The sequence below is a fragment of the Dendrobates tinctorius genome, unplaced genomic scaffold (genome assembly GCF_039654945.1).
Source record: "Dendrobates tinctorius isolate UK_male_01 unplaced genomic scaffold, ASM3965494v1 ptg000174l, whole genome shotgun sequence".
NCBI lineage: Eukaryota > Metazoa > Chordata > Amphibia > Anura > Dendrobatidae > Dendrobates > Dendrobates tinctorius.
Genome location: NW_027361841.1, coordinates 15,222,859 through 15,244,278, shown reverse-complemented (window position 1 = coordinate 15,244,278; position 21,420 = coordinate 15,222,859). Strand labels below are relative to the sequence as shown.

The 21,420-nt window shown below is 43.7% G+C and overlaps 1 protein-coding gene across 1 annotated transcript in view; it reads right to left on the bottom strand.

Annotated features, from left to right (window-relative positions):
- The window catches only part of SEMA3C (semaphorin 3C), a 194,125-nt gene extending 173,159 nt beyond the window's left edge, over positions 1-20,966 (bottom strand). Inside the window, exons 1-2 of the mRNA XM_073551322.1 lie at positions 20,722-20,966; positions 16,435-16,585 (exon numbers count right to left, since the gene is read on the bottom strand). Coding sequence (XP_073407423.1) covers positions 16,435-16,537 — 103 coding nt within the window. The 5' untranslated portion in view covers positions 16,538-16,585; positions 20,722-20,966. The remainder of the gene's footprint in view (positions 1-16,434; positions 16,586-20,721) is intronic.
- Positions 20,967-21,420: the final 454 nt, after the last annotated feature.

Here is a 21,420-nt window from a genome sequence, read left to right as displayed (position 1 = left end):
AGGAAACACGGTACATGGTATTGATCCATTTTCCTACATGGGCTTGCCATCTTAGATGGAACAATGATTACTAAATTTTATCTAAAAAAAATGTCAGGACATCTGTCCAAGGAGGTGAATCTCAAGAGAACGAGGGCCATACAGTAAGACAACAACCCAAAGTACACAAATCAATGTATAAAGGAATGAAGAATAATAAATAAAAGTTACAGTTTTCTAATAGCCACGTCAAAGTCCTGACCTTAATCCAATGGAAATGTTGTGGAAGGACCTGAAGTGAGCAGTTCATAGAAGAAAAGCTGCCAACATAACAGAGTTGAATTGATTTGTAGGGAGGCTACAATGTTCAGGACTAATCAATACTTACCGGATATGTTTAGATGCAGTCATTGGTGCACAAGGTCATACCAGATGCTGAAAGCAAGGTTTCACGTCATTTTGCCACCCACAGACCACCCATGTGATTATTGGATCATTTTTTAATAAAATAATGACAAAGTCTAATATTTGTTTCACTTGTTTTAATTGCTTCTCTTATTTACTTTTACTTTTATAAGTTGCATCTAAAAAATTGCAGAACTATAGAAAATTCTGAAGGGTTCAAAAACTTTTAAGCACCACTGTACCAGCGAGAAACCCTTTTGTCTCCATTCATAAAATGTAACGCAAATGATGCACTACTTTCTACTAATTCTACTAATAGAGCTGGGAGACAGTCATGGGGACTTCCATGACCCTGTTGCTACTCTTCTCTGCAATCGATATGGCTTTGGCAAATAAATCCATGCTGTTACAGTATGCATGTTCACCATACTCTTCTCCATAACGCCTTCTTGTAGACTGCATGGCAGGAAAATGTGGCCACTCTCATCCAAGGAAACAGAATCACATGGCAAAGTCATGAAGTTAAATGGTGATTATTCACTTTCTGGTCTTTTCACGTGTGTTCCAGTATTAGACATTAAACATGAAATCCACCTTCTAAAGAAGAGTACTTTAATCGCATCTAGATGTAATACAGATTCAGCCAAAGGCTATAGTCTTTAAATAATACAGCAATTAAGCAGTTCTCATTATCATACATAAATGTTTGTGGCTTGGAAGCACATCACATGTTACTTTCCTGATTTTTGCTTTGGGCGAGGAATAATAACCATGTTTCTGTTCTTATCTAGATTGATAAGGAACAATGAGTTGACTGTGCAGTGCCAAAGGAAATATTATCTATTGGCCAAAATATTTGCGTGCAATTTTGCAAAAATCAAAGCATTGCTATGATGTTTATGGGGGATATGGATTTGATGGCATCCAATACACAAGATTCTGCAACTTTTGTTATAGCTTTTCATTTTAATTAACATTTTTGAGATTTGCTGTCAGGTAATAAAAATATTCTTCTGCACGGTAAGTATTAAGCTAAATCATGTCATGGCTTCTGCTTCAAAAAACATTGTGTGGAGGAGACATTGCCCTGATTGATAATGCCATCGCCCATAATAAAATAAAAATGTTGGCACCCTTCCTCCAATTTGGCTTTGTGTCCCCCATCGGTCATGTGATAACGTTATGTCAAGTGAGCGCTGCAGCCAGTTAGAAGCCACTGATCAGCTGAAGCCTTCATTATTCCATCAGAGCAGACTTCCCTTCTGATGGACTAGTGAAAGGTGCAGGCAATTAGTGGCCACTGATTCTTTTTATTTTATGATGGGTAACAGAGCTATTGAAGGAATTGTCCAGTTCAAATCGATAAGTCTGCAGTCGTTCTATGTGACTGCAGACTTATGAATCCTCCAAGCGAACGCACTCTGTGTTGCGGGAATTCACCGTTTTCTGACCTGGAACCAGAAGGTATGTATGTGTTATACATACTCCCGGCCAGGGCCCATCTAGTGGACACGGCCACGCTCCATTCAAGTGTACGGAAGCAAGGCCGCACCGACTTGTAGCCATTTTAGAACGGCTAGGAGGCCACTGACAGTCCATCGTCACAAATTTGCCCAAACCAGTCAGGCTATGTGCCCACGTAACGTTTTAAACCGGACACTGAAAACCGGACTCCTTCCCAGAAAACGCACGTTTCTTTCTGCGCGATTTTACCGCGATTATGTTTGCGATTTTGCCGCGATTTTCACGTGCGAAATTCAAGCACTTTCCAAGCGATTTGAAGCATTGCTTGGAAAGTGATTGACAGGTTGGTCACACTCGTCAAACATAGTGTTTGACAAGTGTGACCAGCTTTTTACTATTGAGGCTGCCTATGCGGCTTCAATAGTAAAAGATAGAATGTTAAAAATGATAAAAAAATAAAAAATCGAGATATATTTACCTTCCGACGTCCCGCGCAGTCTTAGCGACGCTCCTGTTCCCAGCGATGCCTTGCGAGACCTGTGATGACGTTGGTCTCGCGTTGCTATAGTGATCTCACGAGACCGCTAGAGTAACGCGAGACTACGTCATCACAGGTCCTTGCCGCAAGGCATTACTGGGAACGCTGAGGTCCGGGAAGGCTGCGCGTGACACCGGAAGGTAAATATACCCCGATTTTTGATTTTTTATTCTTTTTTTTACAGGGGTATGGTACCCAGGGCCTGTATGACAGTCTCCTCTCCTCCACACCGTGGGTACCAACCGCACGAGACGCTTAACTTCCCGCATGGTGGGCATAGCCACATGCGGGAAGTAAGCGGTTCTCATGCATTCCTATGGGTGCGGAATCGCGGCAATTCTTTGCGATTCCGCAAAAAGAATGAGCATGCTGCGTTTTTTTCCGCGATGCGATTCCGCTGCGGAAAAAAGCGCGGCATTAGTACAGCATGTGCGGAATGCATGGGGTGTGTTCTGTACGAGTTTTTTAAACGTTTTCGCGCTTACAAATCGCATCATGGGCACACAGCCTCAATTTACCAAATCCAAGGGGTTGCCCTGGCTTTAACCCCTTAGGCTATGTCCACACAGTCAATAACCAGCAGCACTTTGGACGCAGCACATGTCTGCTCCGTCCAAAGCGCTGCCGGCTTTTGTATGCAAGTGATTCTGCATGTGTTCATTGAACCGTGCAGAATCACCGTGTCCTATACATTGCACTGGTGATATTTATCTTGCGGAGACCAGAAAAATAGACATGCTGTGGGCTGGAAAGACGCACCGCATGTGCGTCTCTGCAGGGAAGCCGTAGGTGTTGGTGCACGCATAGTGGAGATGGGATTTCTTGAAATCCCATCCACTATGCTGTAACATCAGGCCGCTGCGGGTTTGACGCTGCGGAGGTACGCAGTGTCCAACCCACAGCGCTTACTGATCGTGGGAACACATCCTTAAACCCTATACATGGACCTGGCCTTACAACATGGGTACCTGGGTTGGGGGCACAGAGTAAGCTTGCAGTTGGGTCAGAGGCAGGAGGGAATTAAAGGTACAAGATCAGAAATCAAGAGAATATTCAGGAAACAGCTGGTGGTTAGACACAGTAAAGCCAACAAGCAAAATAGAAGCTGAAAGTACAGGAGTGAAACAGAGTGAATAAACTATATCTGGCTGCTCTCACCAGTAAGGCTGGAGTATTAGTAAGGTGTGGTTCTGTCCCATTGGAAAAAGCATTGAGTTGATTACTCCAGCTGGACAGAACACGCACCCAGACTGCCAGACTGAACAGTACTACAGATCCCAGCTACCATAGTCTCGGTAGCTGTACAGAGCCTGTGCCGTCAGGAGCTTCTCGTCCAGACGTCGCCTCCATCACCAGGGTCGCGCGCAGAATGATATAATCTATTAGACGTTTTAAAGTCAATCCTTTGCCCCCAAATACTGTAGTCATATTGATATTTTTCCAGCTAATGATAAGGCTGTGTGCACACGATGCGGATATATAGCGGATCCGCAGCAGATTTTTCAACGCAGAAACGCTGCATATCCGCATTGTGATGTACAGTAGCCTTAAAATCAATGGAAAAAAAAAACCGCTGTGCAGATGCTGAGGATTTTTCCGCGCGGTTTTCCTGCGGTACAAAATCTGCAGCATGTTACTTCTTTTGTGCGGTTTTCCACCTCCCCTGTCTCCAAATCCGCAGGGGGGAATCCGCAGTGGAAAACTGCACAAAAACCGCAAGAAAACCACAGGAAAAAAGGAAGAAATCCGCAGGAAAAATGCAGGTCACTTGACCTGCGGATTTCTACCATTCTGCGCGGAAAAATCCGCAGGGCTAAAAAGTCCGTCTGCACTCAGCCTAAATCGGCTACACTCCATCTACTTAATGCTGCCAAAGCTATAACCCCTGAGTAGTACAAAGACGCCTTTTATGCTCTCCATCAAACAATAGCTGACGGAAGTCAATGTGATAGGCACCTACATAAAAAATCTGATGATTCTGAAAGCAAAATATGAATACAAATCAATATTTTTAAATGGATGTTGCCAGACCAATAATATATAAGAGTCCACAAGCTATACAAAACCTAGTAAAAAATGTCAATCTTCATAAAAAAAAAAGATGTCCTGACAAGTATTGATCAGAAAACTGCCGCACAATTGGAGAGATCCTCCTGGCACTCATACATACAAAAGCAATTATGTGTTTTATTGAAGCTTATTTAATAGCGCTTGTACTCACCAAAATACTAAACAGACTCATTGATTTTTTTTCCGGAAATTTTATTTCTCCATACAAAAATATATGTAGGAGATGGTACAAAACTTATAACTTAGCATGCCCCAACAATTTTTGCATTATGGATATTATTTACATAAAAGAAGTAATGATAAGTTTCGACCAAAAGAATAATCTTACGTACAATATGTCCATTTTCCAGATGTCTCAGAACTCAGAAGTGAAGAAACACTCATCAATTGTGCACACATGCAGACACTTCATAACTACGCCAGAAAAAGTTAAATATTAAATGGTATTCCACGTGAATAGACATTCCATTCATGCTGCATAGCAGTTCTAGAAATTGGCAGGATGATAAAAAGCAAATAAAGAAAGCACAAATCCCTTGAGTAACGCTGACCACAAAATGTGAAATCTGACAAAATCCTGTGGCTACTAGCCTCGGGGGACGACTATGTTATTGGAGCGCAGGCGCTGATGCAATCAACAAATGCTGGCAGAAAGTAAACTGTGAGAGTATTGCTATAGCGGTGTGATAGCAGGGGCTTCTGGCTATAGAAACAAAGGGGAAAGAGAGGTAAGAGCAGCATGCACTGAAGTGCAATGACCTGCCACTGGATCTACCGTACATGCGATAATGCAGGCACATAAGGAATGTGTGATTACACGGATCATAAACAAGGAAATGCAGACGATTATTTAGTCACAGGGTTCGATCTCTGGTTAAACAAGTTCTTTGAAAATGAAGACATCGAAGAGATCAACTGATCACCCCACATCTCACCCCTTGAGTCCTGGAAATCATCTCATTTTGCAAGGGTTAGACAAAGTCAGTCTGACATTTCCTATGCAATATTAATATTATACGGTAACACTAACTAGTGAAGAGCGAATGTGCATGAATAACGTCTTATCCGAGCATGCTCGGGTGTTAGAGTATTTCGGGTGTTATCAGAGTATCTCGGGTGTTATCAGAGTATCTTGGGCGTTATCAGAGTATCTCGGGCGTTATCAGAGTATTTTGGGTGTTATCAGAGTATCTCGGGCGTTATCAGAGTATCTCGGGTGTTATCAGAGTATCTTGGGCGTTATCAGAGTATCTTGGGCGTTATCAGAGTATCTTGGGTGTTATCAGAGTATCTTGGGCGTTATCAGAGTATCTTGGGTGTTATCAGAGTATCTTGGGCGTTATCAGAGTATCTCGGGTGTTATCAGAGTATCTTGGGTGTTATTAGAGTATCTCGGGTTTTATCAGAGTATCTCGGGTTTTATCAGAGTATCTCGGGTGTTATCAGAGTATCTCGGGTGTTATCAGAGTATCTCGGGTGTTATCAGAGTATCTTGGGCGTTATCAGAGTATCTCGGGCGTTATCAGAGTATCTCTGGCATGCTTGTATATTATGATCGAGTCCCTGCAGCTGCATGATTTGCGGCTGTTAGACAGCCTGAACACATGGATGGAGGGATTGCCTGTTTGTTAGGGAATCCCATGTGTTGAGGCTGTCAAATAGCCGCAAATCCTGCAGCCGCGGGGACTCAGACATTATAGACATAACATACGAGCAAGCCCAAGATACTCTGAAAACACCCGAGCGTGCTCGGATAAGACGTTATTCAAGCTTGTTCGCCCATCACTAATGGTGACCAATCAAACAAAATGGCCATCCACATAAAACAAGTATAAGGGCTTACTCAGACATTAGGTTTTTTTAACCGATGAGAATAAACAGACAAAGTTTCATGAGCTATTCATGCAAGTGTTATCTCAGTTTCATCAGGATTTGGTCTGATTTTCTTCAATTTTTATCTAATGTGAAAAAAAACCTCTCCTCTCAATCTGTGAGTATCAGACCACTCTCGGATGACATCATGGACCCTTGGGGTTGTAGAGACGATTCTGATCCAACATGTGATCGGCCTCATTTTCCATCAATATAGCCGTTTGAAAGCTTGTTTTTTTGTGGGACAAGTTGCAATTTTGAATGACACCATTAATTTTACCGTATAGTGTATTGGAAAACGGGAAAAACATTACGAGTGCTGTGAAATTGCAAAAAAAAGAGCAACTCCACAATTTTGTTTTGGGCTTTTTATTTACCATGTTCACTAAATGCTAAAACTAACCTGCCAATATAATTCTCTGGGTCAGTATTAAATTCTATGGAAGGTATGGAGATAGTGACTCACTGACTTAAAAAAAATTAGAAGTCGTGAATAAGAGTTGTTCGAAACATATTGACCGTTTGCATGGACATGATGTTTTAACGACATGCACAATAAAATTGTCAATTCTTGATTCATATGGGCTATGTGCTGGACTGGCGTTACTAATCTGGATTCCTTGCATGCTCACATATTTCATCCATGTACCACAAATAAAAAGGAATGAACAGCAAGTGTGGTAAGCTGGGGTGCACTATACTAATCAAAAAATAGTCCCACATACATGCATGAAATCCTTTCCATCTCTATTTTTGCCAATAAGGATCGATGAGTGGCTATGAGGGACGGTCAATGGTGGAAGCTTATGTTTTCCAAGACGTTGGCCGCTCTAGGAGCCCTCCCGATAATCTGCCTTGCTTTCTTTGTTTCTCATTCAGTATAATGCCAATGATTAGAAGCCTTAATTCAAGCCTATTACCATGCTGTGCACCTCTTCCTCCGACTACTAATGTATCTTCGGAGGCAATCTCTTATAGGTTTTGATATGAAGTGAAGCTGACATAACAACATTATGGCTCACAGACAGGCATACATTCAGGATGTTATGGCACGCATCCAAATCCATGACGCACTTAATATAGAAAGCAAATACTACGTAGAGGCATGTGGGCCTGGACACCCATCCAGTTGCTGATTCCACACACTGCTCACACAACCAGGCTTAGGAAAGGCCACAGGTCAAGTGTATTCTCCCTGGGCTGAGAAAAATTTAATCAAATTTTTCAATGTGAAAATATTCAAGTTCTAATTCCTTTAATTATACTTATGTGGGAAAGATCAACAAGACATGGGCAAATTAATGTAATTAAATGCAGAATTCTCAGCTAATTCAAAATGTACCATGCATACAACCCCAAGACACGACGTTTATAAGCCCAATTATTCCGCACACATCCCCCACAACTGCATGTGTCAATATCATTTGGAATACATTCATTTTCCTCAGATAAATACAAGATTCTGTAATTTACCACACAGCATGGTGAGAATAGTTAGCGATCACTCAGACTACTTGACGTTAAAGATACAGCAGGATCCGACATTTTCTTTAGCGAAGGATTCTTTAAATAGAGATTTCCAGAACAGCAGGGTAAGGGGATAATATGCAGCAACCTATTGAAAAGTGCACTTGAAACGTAACGTTCAGGCAATTAACCAAGAAAATGTCGCTCTGATTCTTTAACTGAAACCAAAGCACCAATTTTATGCATAGATGACAATGATGAATAGACCCCGAGATAACTCTGATCACAAAAAAGGCTGGAAACAAGAAGAAAGGAAGACAGTTCCTGCCTGAATTAGTAATGGCCAACTTACTCTGCATAATAGCAAGACCAGATATGGCTGACCTTTCCCCCATCTCTTGTTCACTGCAGAGACAGAACACACACAACACTTATGGGGGCTGCTGACTCCTATTAGAAATGTCACATTTCTGGTGCCAATGGACCTTGAACCGAAAAGGATCGAAATGATTTAAGAAATATTCAAGGCCTATTCTTACAAAATGTGCACTTCCCGATGTCATATTGAATCATAATTAGACCTAGCATGCTGACATTAAAGCAAATTTCCTGACTAAATGCCATTTATCTTCTTTTCTCCTATTCGGAAAAGCAGTATCATGGATTTCCTTTTCAATGGTCTCTAATGGTGCTAAAGCCCAAGAATTGTTCAAAGCCATAATCCAATTTACCACTAGGATCTCAAGTTCCACTTGTTTGGGACACAAAGCTCAGATACTTTCCTAAGTTATATTGTGTATCCACAGCATTGTACATATAGTACGTCATTAAATATTACTCATTTTAAAATGCAAAGCTGACTTATATTTATACATTTTACCACTTCTATTTATTTATATTTTTAGTTTGTTTGTTATAGTACATGTGTAATAATATTTAAAAAAAACTACAATGTCTCTACATCCTGTCTTCAGTCACATCCTCCTTTCAGTCTCATTCTGTCCTCAGTCCCATCCTGTCTTCAGTCACATCCTCCACTCAGTCTCATCCTGTCCTCAGTCCCATCCAGTCCTCAGTGCCATCCTGTCCTCAGTCTCATCCTGTCCTCAGTCCCAACCAGTCCTCAGCCCCATCCTGTCCTCAGCCCCATCCTGTCCCCAGTCCCATCCTGTCCCCAGTCCCATCCTGTCCTCAGTCCCATCCTATCCTCAGTCCCATCCTATCCTCAGCCCCACCCTGTCCTCAGCCCCATCCTGTCCTCAACCCCAACGTCTACTCAGCCCCATCCTCTACTCAGTCCCATCCTCTACTCAGTCCCATCCCGTCCTCAGTCTAGCTTATAATACTTCTTATATATAAGAAGCACTAATTAGAAGTACACAACCTTCTTGGGATTTTTTTGGAAAATCCAAATCAACCAAAACATGTTTAGTGTTTTTATGCTGACAATTCTTGTTGACTAGTCAGAGAACAGTGTTTTTACGACATACTCTTGAAATGCAATGATTTCTTCACCACTTACTTCATTGTCTGACTTTCTCAGCACTTGTACTTTCAAGTGCTTATTAAACCATCCATATCAAGGTTGGGCAATTAATTTTATCAAGAGGTCAAATGGGAAATTGGGACTGTTGTGGACTGACAAACCAATATGCCGAACTACTAGTCTTAGATGCGACATTACCACTGCAGCCAATAAACAAACACTGGAAACAGCAGGAACGTGTTTGGTTTTTTTATGCAGCACAATCCAATGGACAGAAAAACAAATATTCATGGAAAACCCTTTTAAAGGGGCTGTCCACTACTGCACAACCTCTTCTAAATGACCCCAGACTGCAGCATAAGTTTTCTCCGGTTATTGGTTTCCTGCCTTAATTGGTCTGCGCTGGGTTAAAGTGATAGAGTAATAGAGTTTTTTTTTTCTCTTCTATTCAAAGTAATAGACTGGCATGTTACTTACTACAGTGCTGCCTCTCTGCTGCTGCTCCAGTCCCTGCAATCGCTGCAGCTGTGACATCACGACTACAGCGCACATCACTTCTGTAGCCAATCATCGAGCTCAGCTGCCCGTGCTGACTACAGCGGCACTACCACTGAGCTCAGTGATTGGTCGCAGAGCTGACGAGCCCTACGGTCGTGATTTTAAAGCTGCAAATAATCAACAGAGATTGGAGCAGCTGCTTAGGGACAGCACTGGAATTGCGGAGGCCAGGAATCAACTTTAAAAAGTAAAGTATACGGCTTGCTCACCTGCTCTGAGCCCAGTGTTTGGGCTGGGTGAAAAAATATTTGGGCCACTTAATAAGAAACCAACATGTTCACAAGGGCGTTCAACATGGACGGGCCTTTAATAACAGGTTGTACAGACTCCTACCAAGACCAGGCATGTTCTTGGTGTGCTGCTCAGGTGTCACGACAGGGAGCAGCTGTCAAACACCCACACTAGCACCAGTAGATAGGAGCACACACTGTGCCGAGCGCTTACAGACAGTGGGAGCACAGTGTAGCAAGCACCCACACTAGCACCAATAGATAGGAGCACACACTGTACCGAGCGCCTACAGACAGTAGGAGCACAGTGTAGCAAGCACCCACACTAGCACCAGTAGATAGGAGCACACACTGTGCCGAGCGCTTACAGACAGTGGGAGCACAGTGTAGCAAGCACCCACACTAGCACCAGTAGATAGGAGCACACACTGTACCGAGCGCCTACAGACAGTGGGAGCACAGTGTAACAAGCACCCACACTAGCACCAGTAGATAGGATCACACATTGTGCCATGCGCCTACAGACAGTAGGAGCACAGTGTAGCAAGCACCCACACTAGCACCAGTAGATAGGAGCACACACTGTACCGAGCGCTTACAGACAGTGGGAGCACAGTGTAGCAAGCACCCACACTAGCACCAGTAGATAGGAGCACACACTGTGCCGAGCGCCTACAGACAGTGGGAGCACAGTGTAGCAAGCACCCACACTAGCACCAGTAGATAGGAGCACACACTGTGCCGAGCGCCTACAGACAGTGGGAGCACAGTGTAGCAAGCACCCACACTAGCACCAGTAGATAGGAGCACACACTGTGCCGAGCACTTACAGACAGTGTGAGCACAGTGTAGCAAGCACCCACACAAGCACCAGTAGATAGGAGCACACACTGTGCCGAGCGCTTACAGACAGTGGGAGCACAGTGTAGCAAGCACCCACACTAGCACCAGTAGATAGGATCACACACTGTACCGAGCGCTTACAGACAGTGGGAGCACAGTGTAGCAAGCACCCACACTAGCACCAGTAGATAGGAGCACACATTGTGCCATGCACCTACAGACAGTAGGAGCACAGTGTAGCAAGCACCCACACTAGCACCAGTAGATAGGAGCACACACTGTGCCGAGCGCTTACAGACAGTGGGAGCACAGTGTAGCAAGCACCCACACTAGCACCAGTAGATAGGAGCACACACTGTGCCGAGCGCTTACAGACAGTGGGAGCACAGTGTAGCAAGCACCCACACTAGCATCAGTAGATAGGAGCACACACTGTACCGAGCGCCTACAGACAGTGGGAGCACAGTGTAGCAAACACCCACACTAGCACCAGTAGATAGGAGCACACACTGTACCGAGCGCTTACAGACAGTGGGAGCACAGTGTAGCAAGCACCCACACTAGCACCAGTAGATAGGAGCACACACTGTGCCGAGCGCCAACAGACAGTGGGAGCACAGTGTAGCAAGCACCCACACTAGCACCAGTAGATAGGAGCACACACTGTGCCGAGCGCCTACAGACAGTGTGAGCACAGTGTAGCAAGCACCCACACTAGCACCAGTAGATAGGAGCACACACTGTGCCGAGCACTTACAGACAGTGTGAGCACAGTGTAGCAAGCACCCACACTAGCACCAGTAGATAGGAGCACACACTGTGCCGAGCGCTTACAGACAGTGGGAGCACAGTGTAGCAAGCACCCACACTAGCACCAGTAGATAGGATCACACACTGTACCGAGCGCTTACAGACAGTGGGAGCACAGTGTAGCAAGCACCCACACTAGCACCAGTAGATAGTAGCACACATTGTGCCATGCACCTACAGACAGTAGGAGCACAGTGTAGCAAGCACCCACACTAGCACCAGTAGATAGGAGCACACACTGTGCCGAGCGCTTACAGACAGTGGGAGCACAGTGTAGCAAGCACCCACACTAGCACCAGTAGATAGGAGCACACACTGTGCCGAGCGCTTACAGACAGTGGGAGCACAGTGTAGCAAGCACCCACACTAGCACCAGTAGATAGGAGCACACACTGTACCGAGCGCCTACAGACAGTGGGAGCACAGTGTAGCAAGCACCCACACTAGCACCAGTAGATAGGAGCACACACTGTGCCGAGCGCTTACAGACAGTGGGAGCACAGTGCAGCAAGCACCGACACTAGCACCAGTAGATAGGAGCACACACTGTGCCGAGCGCCTACAGACATTGGGAGCACAGTGTAGCATGTGCACCCTACCTGCGTCTCTAACAGTCTACACAGATCAGGTACACTCTGTTCCGTAGCACCGCCATAGCACTGCTGCAGCATTTGATTTCATTCCATTTGGCTGTACGTGGGTGGGACAGAGACCGCCAATGGGCCAGTAGTGACTCACAGGCCCCAATGTGCCCAGATTTTATCCATGATGAGAATTAAAGACCAAGAGAAAAGTCCAAATAAATGCTTCTGGGACAGTGATTCAGGATGATGATGAAGGAGCAAATATAAGCTAATTTTTCCCCAATTATTTTCTTTTTTTATAACCTAATTGCTTTGGAAGGTAGCAATTTATGTTCCAAATTTAGCACACAGAAAGCTGTAAGTAAGAGAAAGAATGAATCAGGCTAATCATCAGTGTTACTATTCTCACCTCACCTCCGGTGGTAGCAGACTTCACACAAGAGGGAAGCAATGGAGCTTATTTTCATGCAAAACACACTCAAATTTGAAAGATATCGAAGCTCTGAAGCTGCTGTGGTTGGAATAGGATGAATGAAAAATAAAGGTAGCAGAAATCAATAGGTTTACCTGGCAGAGAGGATACAAGTCTTATAGTACATTCACTAAATGGAGCAATCACAAAGTGATTTGGCAGGCAATGTGATAGAATAGCATAAGGAATAAACTATATTCACCTGCCGTGTCCCCACTGATCCAAATCTACTGCTCGGGTCCTCCTCACAAGTCTTTGTTTAGGTCGCTGCAGCTATGACATGCTGTCCTCACCCATGACCGCTGCAATCAATCATTGGCACCACAGGTTTACAGCAAGAGACTGCTAAGACCAGAGCAGTCACCGATATAGATGGGCAGATCATCACTTCAGCCCAGCAAATAAAGACCGCAGGGACAACTAGAGCAGAGGGGGATTTTCTGACATGACCTGCCTCTGGCCATATTTGTTGTGTTACTGGAAGGCCCCTTCAATTACAATCCTTTGTTCAAATAACCATTGCAGCAAAGTAAACAAAAAATACATTCCAAACCATTCAAAATCAACATGGAACTCCTTTGTTACAACAGTACAACTTGATATACCCATCGAATACTACACAACTCTAATGTTACACAATGGATGGCAGCTTCTCATTCACAGCCAGAAAGAGCAACCAAGACATTGGTTGTAAATTATTGGAAAAATATGAATCGGCTGGTCACAACAGAAAACATATGGGTTTTAGAGCAAGCAAATATGCTACTGTGCATAGGGTCTACCATTAAATATATGGCCATATATATATGTAAAGCCGTATATGACAGCTAGCAATGCTTCTGTACATGGAAGACATCTTAAATATATAGTCATGTGTCCTGCTGCCCATGAGGGCTTCATGAAATATACAACCCTATATGGCAACCACTTATGAGACACTGTAGAGTGGGCACTATGATAGTATGTATTTACAGTCATGGTTGAAAGTGCTGGCCCCCTTGAATTTTTTTCAGAATATCAAGTATTTCTTCTAAAAATTATTGTAATTACACAATGTGTTATAAACATGTTTAATTCCTTTGTGTGCATTGGAACAACAAAAAAACACAGACAAAAAAAGCAAATTGGACATCATTTCACACAAAACCCCCAAAATGGGATGGACAAAACTGTGGGTAAACGACTTTGATTTAAAAATGTGATGCTCGTTCAAATTCACCTGGCAAGTAACAGGAGTGGGATATATGAAAATCACACCTGAAACCAGATAAAAAGGGGAAAAGTTGACTCAATATTTGCATTGTGTGTCTGTGTGTGTCAGCATGGAGTATGGAGAACAGACAGAGGAGAACTGTCTGAGGACTTGAGAACCAAAATTGTTGAACAATAGCAACAATCTCAAGGTTACAAGTCCATCTCCAGAGATCTTGATGATCCTTTGTCCATGGTGTGCAACATGATCAAGAAATTTAAAACCCATGGCACTGTAGCTAATCTTCCTGGACGTGGATGGCAGGGAAAAAATTAATAAAAGTTTGTAATGCAGGACAGTGCAGATGGTGGATAAGCAGCCCCATTCAAGTTCCAAAGAAACTCAAGCTGTCTTACACGATCATTAGTGTAGAAGCAAACTATCCGTCGACATTTGAAAGAAATGAAAGACTATGGCAGGAGATCCAGGAGGACCCCACTGCTGACACAGAGACATAACAAATCCAGTTTGCCAAAATATATATGAGTAAGCAAAAATCCTTCTGGAAAAGAAGATGAGACCAAGATAGAGCTTTTTGGGTAAAGTACATCATTCTACTATTTACCGAAAACGGAATAAGGCCTAAAAAGTAAAGAACACAATACCTACAGTCAAATATGGTGGAAGTTTAAAGATGTTAAGGAGTTGTTTTTGCTGCTTCTGGCACCAGGTACCTTTACATCATGAAATATAAAGATTACCAACGGATTTTAGGTCGCAATGTGGTGCCCAGTGTCAGAAAGCTGGGTTTGCACCCTAGAACATGGCTCTTCCAGCAGGACAGTAATAACCATAAACCTACTTCTAGAAGCCCCCAGAAAAGAATGGAAACAAAGCACTGAAGAGTTCTACAGTACCCAGAAATTAGTCGGGATCTAAATCCCATTGAACACCTAAGGAGAGATCTTAAAATTGCTGTTGGGAGAAGTCACCCTTCAAACATGAGACACCTGGAGCAGTTTGCAAAAGAAGAGTGGTCCAAAATTCCAGTTGAAAGATGCAAGAAATTTGTTAATGGTTATAGGAAGTGATTGATTGCAGTTATTTACTCCAAAGGGTGTGCAACCAGATATTAAGTTGAGGGTGCCAACAATTTTGTCCAGCCCATTTTGGGGGTTTTGTGTTAAATTATGTCCACTTAGCCTTTTTTATGTTGTTCCAATACACACAAAGGAAATAAACGTGTATATAACAAAACGTATGTAATTGCAATAATTTTCTGGGAAAAATATAAAATTTTCTGGAATAATTTCAAGGTTGCCAACACTTTCGACCATGACTGTATGTATCAATCACTTATTTGGCTGGGCATGGCTGCAGTCGCTAATAAACAGGTAGAATGAATTCTGTTTTTGGCCGTCTCTCTGATATAGGCTTCAGTCCCTCACTAGGTTCATATGAACATATAATAGCAATAAATGGTAAATTACACATTGATATTTTACAGTAAGCCATAAGGTGACATGACTCAGCAGCATTAGCAGAAACTTCCACTGAAAATGATTATGCCCGCAAATCTTTCAGTTGTTAGACGATTGATTAATTTTTCCAATAATCTTCATCACATTTGGATTTTTTGTTCAAGCCACATTTAGACGAAAAAGGAAAATATGCACAAGGACACATAAGGCGAAATGTTTTATATGCCCTATAGTCCATCACTCCTACCACACGTTGGGTAACCCACTTATAACAGAAAAATTGCATTGATTGAAACAACTTATCAATGACAAAATAATAAATGGACACTGTAACGAATAAGAAAGCTGAAAAATAATCCTAATCCCATAATAAACACCTCCAAGTATTCTTCTTATACATAAAACAACAAAACACAAGGACACCAAACAAACAGAAAACTGTGACGTCAGACGCCACACTCAGATTTCGGCACATGGCTCCCGTTTTAGGAAAGTGCACAGCCCTTTTCGGATTTTAGTAGGTGTTTTCAGACACAAGCAGGAATATATAGTATTTTCCATTCCGTATTTACAGGATGGCTATTCTTCAGGCTTACACATCGTGCAATTTCCATTATGTATTCTTTCTGTAAGGAATTTTAGATCATTCAGGAAGAAAAAAAGTTTGGTTTTAATAAGACAAAGCGCTGCCAAGTCTGCACTTGGTTCTCATATGCCTTCCATAGTATGTAAAGTATACCGCCAGATCTAACCTTGACTGCAGTCCAGCATGCAGTAGCAGATGAATCAATCAGGCCCAGACAGTACAATGACTAAGCCCGTGGTGCTGGCATGACGCGCTGCACTTTTACCCTCTGACTGATTTATATAGAAATGTATAGCTCTCGGTTTCATATCTCATTCTTCACAGATTCCTCGTCATAAAGCATGCCAGATAATGACTGCTGCTATTACGCCTAGAAGATAAAAGGTATATTTCTTACCTTCGAATGTCAGAGAGACTCTTGCCTGCGGCTGTGATGATCCCGAGGTACATCCGATGTATACAGCTAGCCCTAATATAACCTTGAGTGCCACAGATGCCATGGTGGTAGGATGGAATTTATTTCTATATTTAAATCCCGGCCGTGCAACCTGTAATAGAAGAAGGTGAAATCATTAGACCCACCAACCAATGCATTAGGATATTTTAAGGTAGGAAACATTGAAGAGTTATGTCATGTGAATAGTAACTCAACCTGCTGGATGGAGAACCAGCCAAACTGTATAATGTGAAGGCTCTGCCCCCTGCGCCGGCATTCCACCATGTCAGCTCATTAAATGAGCAGGTACTCACAGCATCCCTATCCCACTTGGAGGCTTTCTACTGCCTGGAATGGAATAATAAGCTGAATAAACACCAGAAGCTTCTCCCACATTTTCTCAGCTGTGATAACATCTTGTGGGCTTCTCTTCAAACAGTACAGACACATTAAAGCCTCATCATCCATAAGGCACATAAGCTGAAGCAAAGCAAACATCAGCTCTCTTCAAACAGGTTATGAGGCCGCGGTATTAACATTCACCTGGTGCTACAGCGGGGCAAACCCCAACACAACCCAATGTAAGGGTGGTTTTACACATACCGTATTTTTGCGGGCCGATTTTGGGGCCCCAATAGCTTTCTATGGGGCCGCAAAATTGGCCCGCAAAAATTCAATGGAGCGCCGTGTCCCTTACGGCCATGAAAAAATATCGAGCTCGCTTGATATTTTTCACGGTGTACGGACACGGCGCCGATTTAAATCAATGGGGCCGCAAAAACAAACCGGAAGTTTGTTTTTGTGCTGCGCCTTCACTTCTGGTTTTGCGGAACGCCGTTTTTTTTCTCCCATACTATTTCCATAGTCTTGGGAAAAAAACGTTGATCCGCAAACATTTTTTGCAGCCCGTTATTGCGGTACACCACAAAAAATGCGGCAACACGGGCCGCAATAACAGACCGCAAAAAATGCGGTAAGTGTAAAACCACCATTAGGCAAACATGTGAAGGGACCGCAATCTGCAGCGGAACACATGGAGGAATGCCGATCCTCCCTGTACAGGTAGGATGTCACCTGTAACAGATGCACTAACTGCAAATGCATACATAGTCATATGTGCCGAAGCCTAACTTGTTATCAGTTACACTGGGGAAAATAAGTATTTGACGGAAAAGGTTTTCCCACCTACAAAGAATGCAGAGGTCTGTCATTTTTATCGTAGGTACACTTCAACTGCAAAAGACAGAAACTAAAAATAAAAACCATAAAATCACATTGTATGATTTCTAAATACGGTAATTATATTTTGCTGCATGAAATAAGTATTTGATCACCCACCAACCAGCAAGAATTCTGACCTTTTAGTTTTTCTTTGAAAAACCATCCTACTCTGCACTCATTACCTGTATTAATTGCACCTGTTTGAATTCATTAGTTGTGTATAAGACAACACACTCAATCAATCACACTCCAACCTTTCCACCATGGCCAAAACCAAAAAGCTGTCTAAGGACACCAGGGACATAATTGTAGACCTGCACAAGGCTGGGATGGGCTACAGGACAATAGGCAAGGAGCTTGATGAGAAGGCAATAACTGTTGGCACAAGTATTAGAAAATGGAAGAAACTCAAGAGCACTGTCAATCTTCCTCGGTCTGGGGCTCCATGCAAGATCTTGCCTCGTATGGATGACTCTGAGAGAGTTCAGGAATCAGCCTAGAGCTACATGGGAGAACCTGGTCAATGACCTGAAGAGAGCCGGGAACACAGTCTCAAACATTACAGTTCGTAACACACTATGCCATAATGGATTAAAATCCTGCAGGGCATGCAAAGTCCCCCTCTTCATGTCAGTAAAAGTCCAGGCCAGTTTTAAGTTTGCCAATGGCAATCTGGATGATCCAGAGGAGGCATGGAAGAGGGTCATGTGGACAGATGAGATCAAAATAAAACTTTTGGGTATCAACTCCACATGCCGTGTTTGGAGGAAGAAGGATGAGTTCGCTAAACCAGCTAAGTGTAATAATGCCCCATTTCTCAGACTGCGCTCTGATTACTATGATACTGGATCATAAGTGGTCCTATCAGAGTCAAAGATCTACCGTAAGTCAGGTTTGTATGAGGGGTCTATGAGGGCACATAAACCTACATACACACATCCTGTATGAGGTATGGTGTAAGGACTGCACTTTACAGTCTGGATCTGTAATAGAAGAAATTCTGACAATGTCAAATACAACAAATAAACACATTTTGATCCATTATCTATCACACAAATAAGTTAGTACACCTTTAGTGCAATTCTGGCCACATTTATTTTAGGGAGCATTTTTCAAAAGTGCCTTCGCCAATGCAGAAGATAGAATATAATTCCTGTCCAGGCAGCTCAGTAATTTGGCATACAACACCAGCACCCTATGAAGGGGGCTTATTATCCGGCGGTGACTCGGGTGGCCACTGTAACCAGAGGAAGATGATGAATTCTCAGCAAATACAAACTTTAAGCGATCTTAGTGCTGAGATATTACTGTGTGTAAGAACAAAAGCCGTGTAATACAGTCACTGCCGTCTGCCCTATAGCCCAGAGCTTTATGATCAGTATCAGGGACACAAACGTTCCCGAGTCACCGAAAATGGTGAGAGCAGATGATGTCACAATGGAGCCATGAATAATATCATACTTCTGATGACTGGTGCCACTGTAGGTACCAGAGCCTGGAGGGACGCCCATCGTCTGCAGTGACCCCATAAAATCTGCCATCTGCACAGATCACCCCTGTCATGTGTTGTGTACAGTCACTGGTCACTAAGCTTATCAATATAGATATTTAACCCCAAATCTGCCACATGTGTAGCCAGCCTAACCCCATATATGCTGGTTCGCATACCTGTTATCATTTACGTTACATATAAAATATGAAAGTCATTGCTATCGTCATCTGACCCTACAGTTAGTAAGCGTATCACTATATGTTTGTGAGCAATGCTTTGCAGCTCGAAATGGAAGAAGCATTGTGCTGCTGGTCACTGTACAATCTGGAGGGGAAACAGCCACATGAGGGTCTATATAATAGAATATTGTATAAGGACTGCTATATGCTAGCCCAAACTGGAGAGGAAAGAGCCACATGAGGGTCTATATAATACAACATTGTATAAGGACTGCCTTATGCTAGCCAAAGCTAGAGGGGAATGAGCCACATAAAGGTCTGTATAAGATAAGGACTGCTTAGCCACATAATCGCCTGGGCTGGAGGAGATGGAGCACATGTATAAGATAAGGACTGCTGTTTACTAGCCCAGGCTGGGTGGGAATAAGCCACGTGCATAAGATAAGCACTGCTGCATACTAGCCCATGCAGGAGGGGAACTAGCCACATGTATAAGAAAAGAACTGCCGTATACTAGCCCAGGCTGGGTGGGAATAAGCCACGTGCATAAGATAAGCACTGCTGCATACTAGCCCATGCAGGAGGGGAACTAGCCACATGTATAAGAAAAGAACTGCCGTATACTAGCCCAGACTGGGTGGGAATTGCTATCAGTCATATGAGTAAGATAAGGACTGCTGTATACTAGCCCATGCAGGAGGGGAACTAGCCACATGTGTAAGATAAGCACTGCTGTATACTAGCCCAGGCTGGGTGGGAATAAGCCACATGTATAAGAAAAGAACTGCTGTATACTAGCCCAGGCCGGGGTGGGAATAAGCCACATGTATAATATAACTAGCCCAGGCCGGGGTGGGAATTAGCCACATGTATAATATAACTAGCCCAGGCTGGGTGGGAACTAGCCACATGTATAATATAACTAGCCCAGGCTGGGTGGGAACTAGCCACATGTATAATATAACTAGCCCAGGCTGGGTGGGAACTAGCCACATGTATAATATAACTAGCCCAGGCTGGGTGGGAACTAGCCACATGTATAATATAACTAGCCCAGGCTGGGTGGGAACTAGCCACATGTATAATATAACTAGCCCAGGCTGGGTGGGAACTAGCCACATGTATAATATAACTAGCCCAGGCTGGGTGGGAACTAGCCACATGTATAATATAACTAGCCCAGGCTGGGTGGGAATTAGCCACATGTATAATATAACTAGCCCAGGCTGGGTGGGAATTAGCCACATGGATAAGATCTCTAGCAGCCCAGCCTGGGTGGGACAGGGCAGGTGTCCGCTCCCTCTGGCAGAAGTTCGGCTCCACAGCTGTCATTGCTGCACATGGCCAGTAACTTACCCAAGTGTGGAGGGAACCCCAGGCTTTGTGCCTCCGCTGCTCGTGCCCTCCGGCCGCTGCTCCTGAACCATTAGCAGTCCGCTCTCTGCTCCGCTAATCCCGGCTCCCAGGACGAGACTATTCAGTCAGCAATGTCTGCAGAGCGCACGGTGCATGGAAAGTAGCCGAGTGGTATCAGTCAGCGAGGGGGAGACGTGCTGCCATCTGGCTGCTCAGTGCTGCACACTGCTGAGGAGTCAGCCACACCCATCACCGGGGACACCCGGAGGAGGACCTGCTGCTGCTGGACCACTGCTGCCCTCCCTCCATGGCAGATGCTGGACACTGGTGGCTGCAGCACCTGGAGGGTTATCAGACTCATGGCTCCAGGGTGTGAGGCTGCAGGACAGCCATGGGGATGTCACCTCACTCTTTACTGTTTCATGGTGTGAAAGTGTCATAAGCAGCTGTTGGAGTTGTAGAGATGTGTGCCCCATATACATCAGCAGTGGCTATATGTGCTCCACGTACCTTAGATGTGGATATGTGTGCTCCATGTACTGGATATGTGTGCTCCATGTACCTCAGATGTGGATATGTGTTCTCCATGTACATTAGATGTGGATATGTGTGCTCCATGTACAGGAGAGTGCCCCATGTACCTTAGATGTGGATATGTGTTCTCCATGTACCTCAGATGTGGATATGTGTGCTCCATGT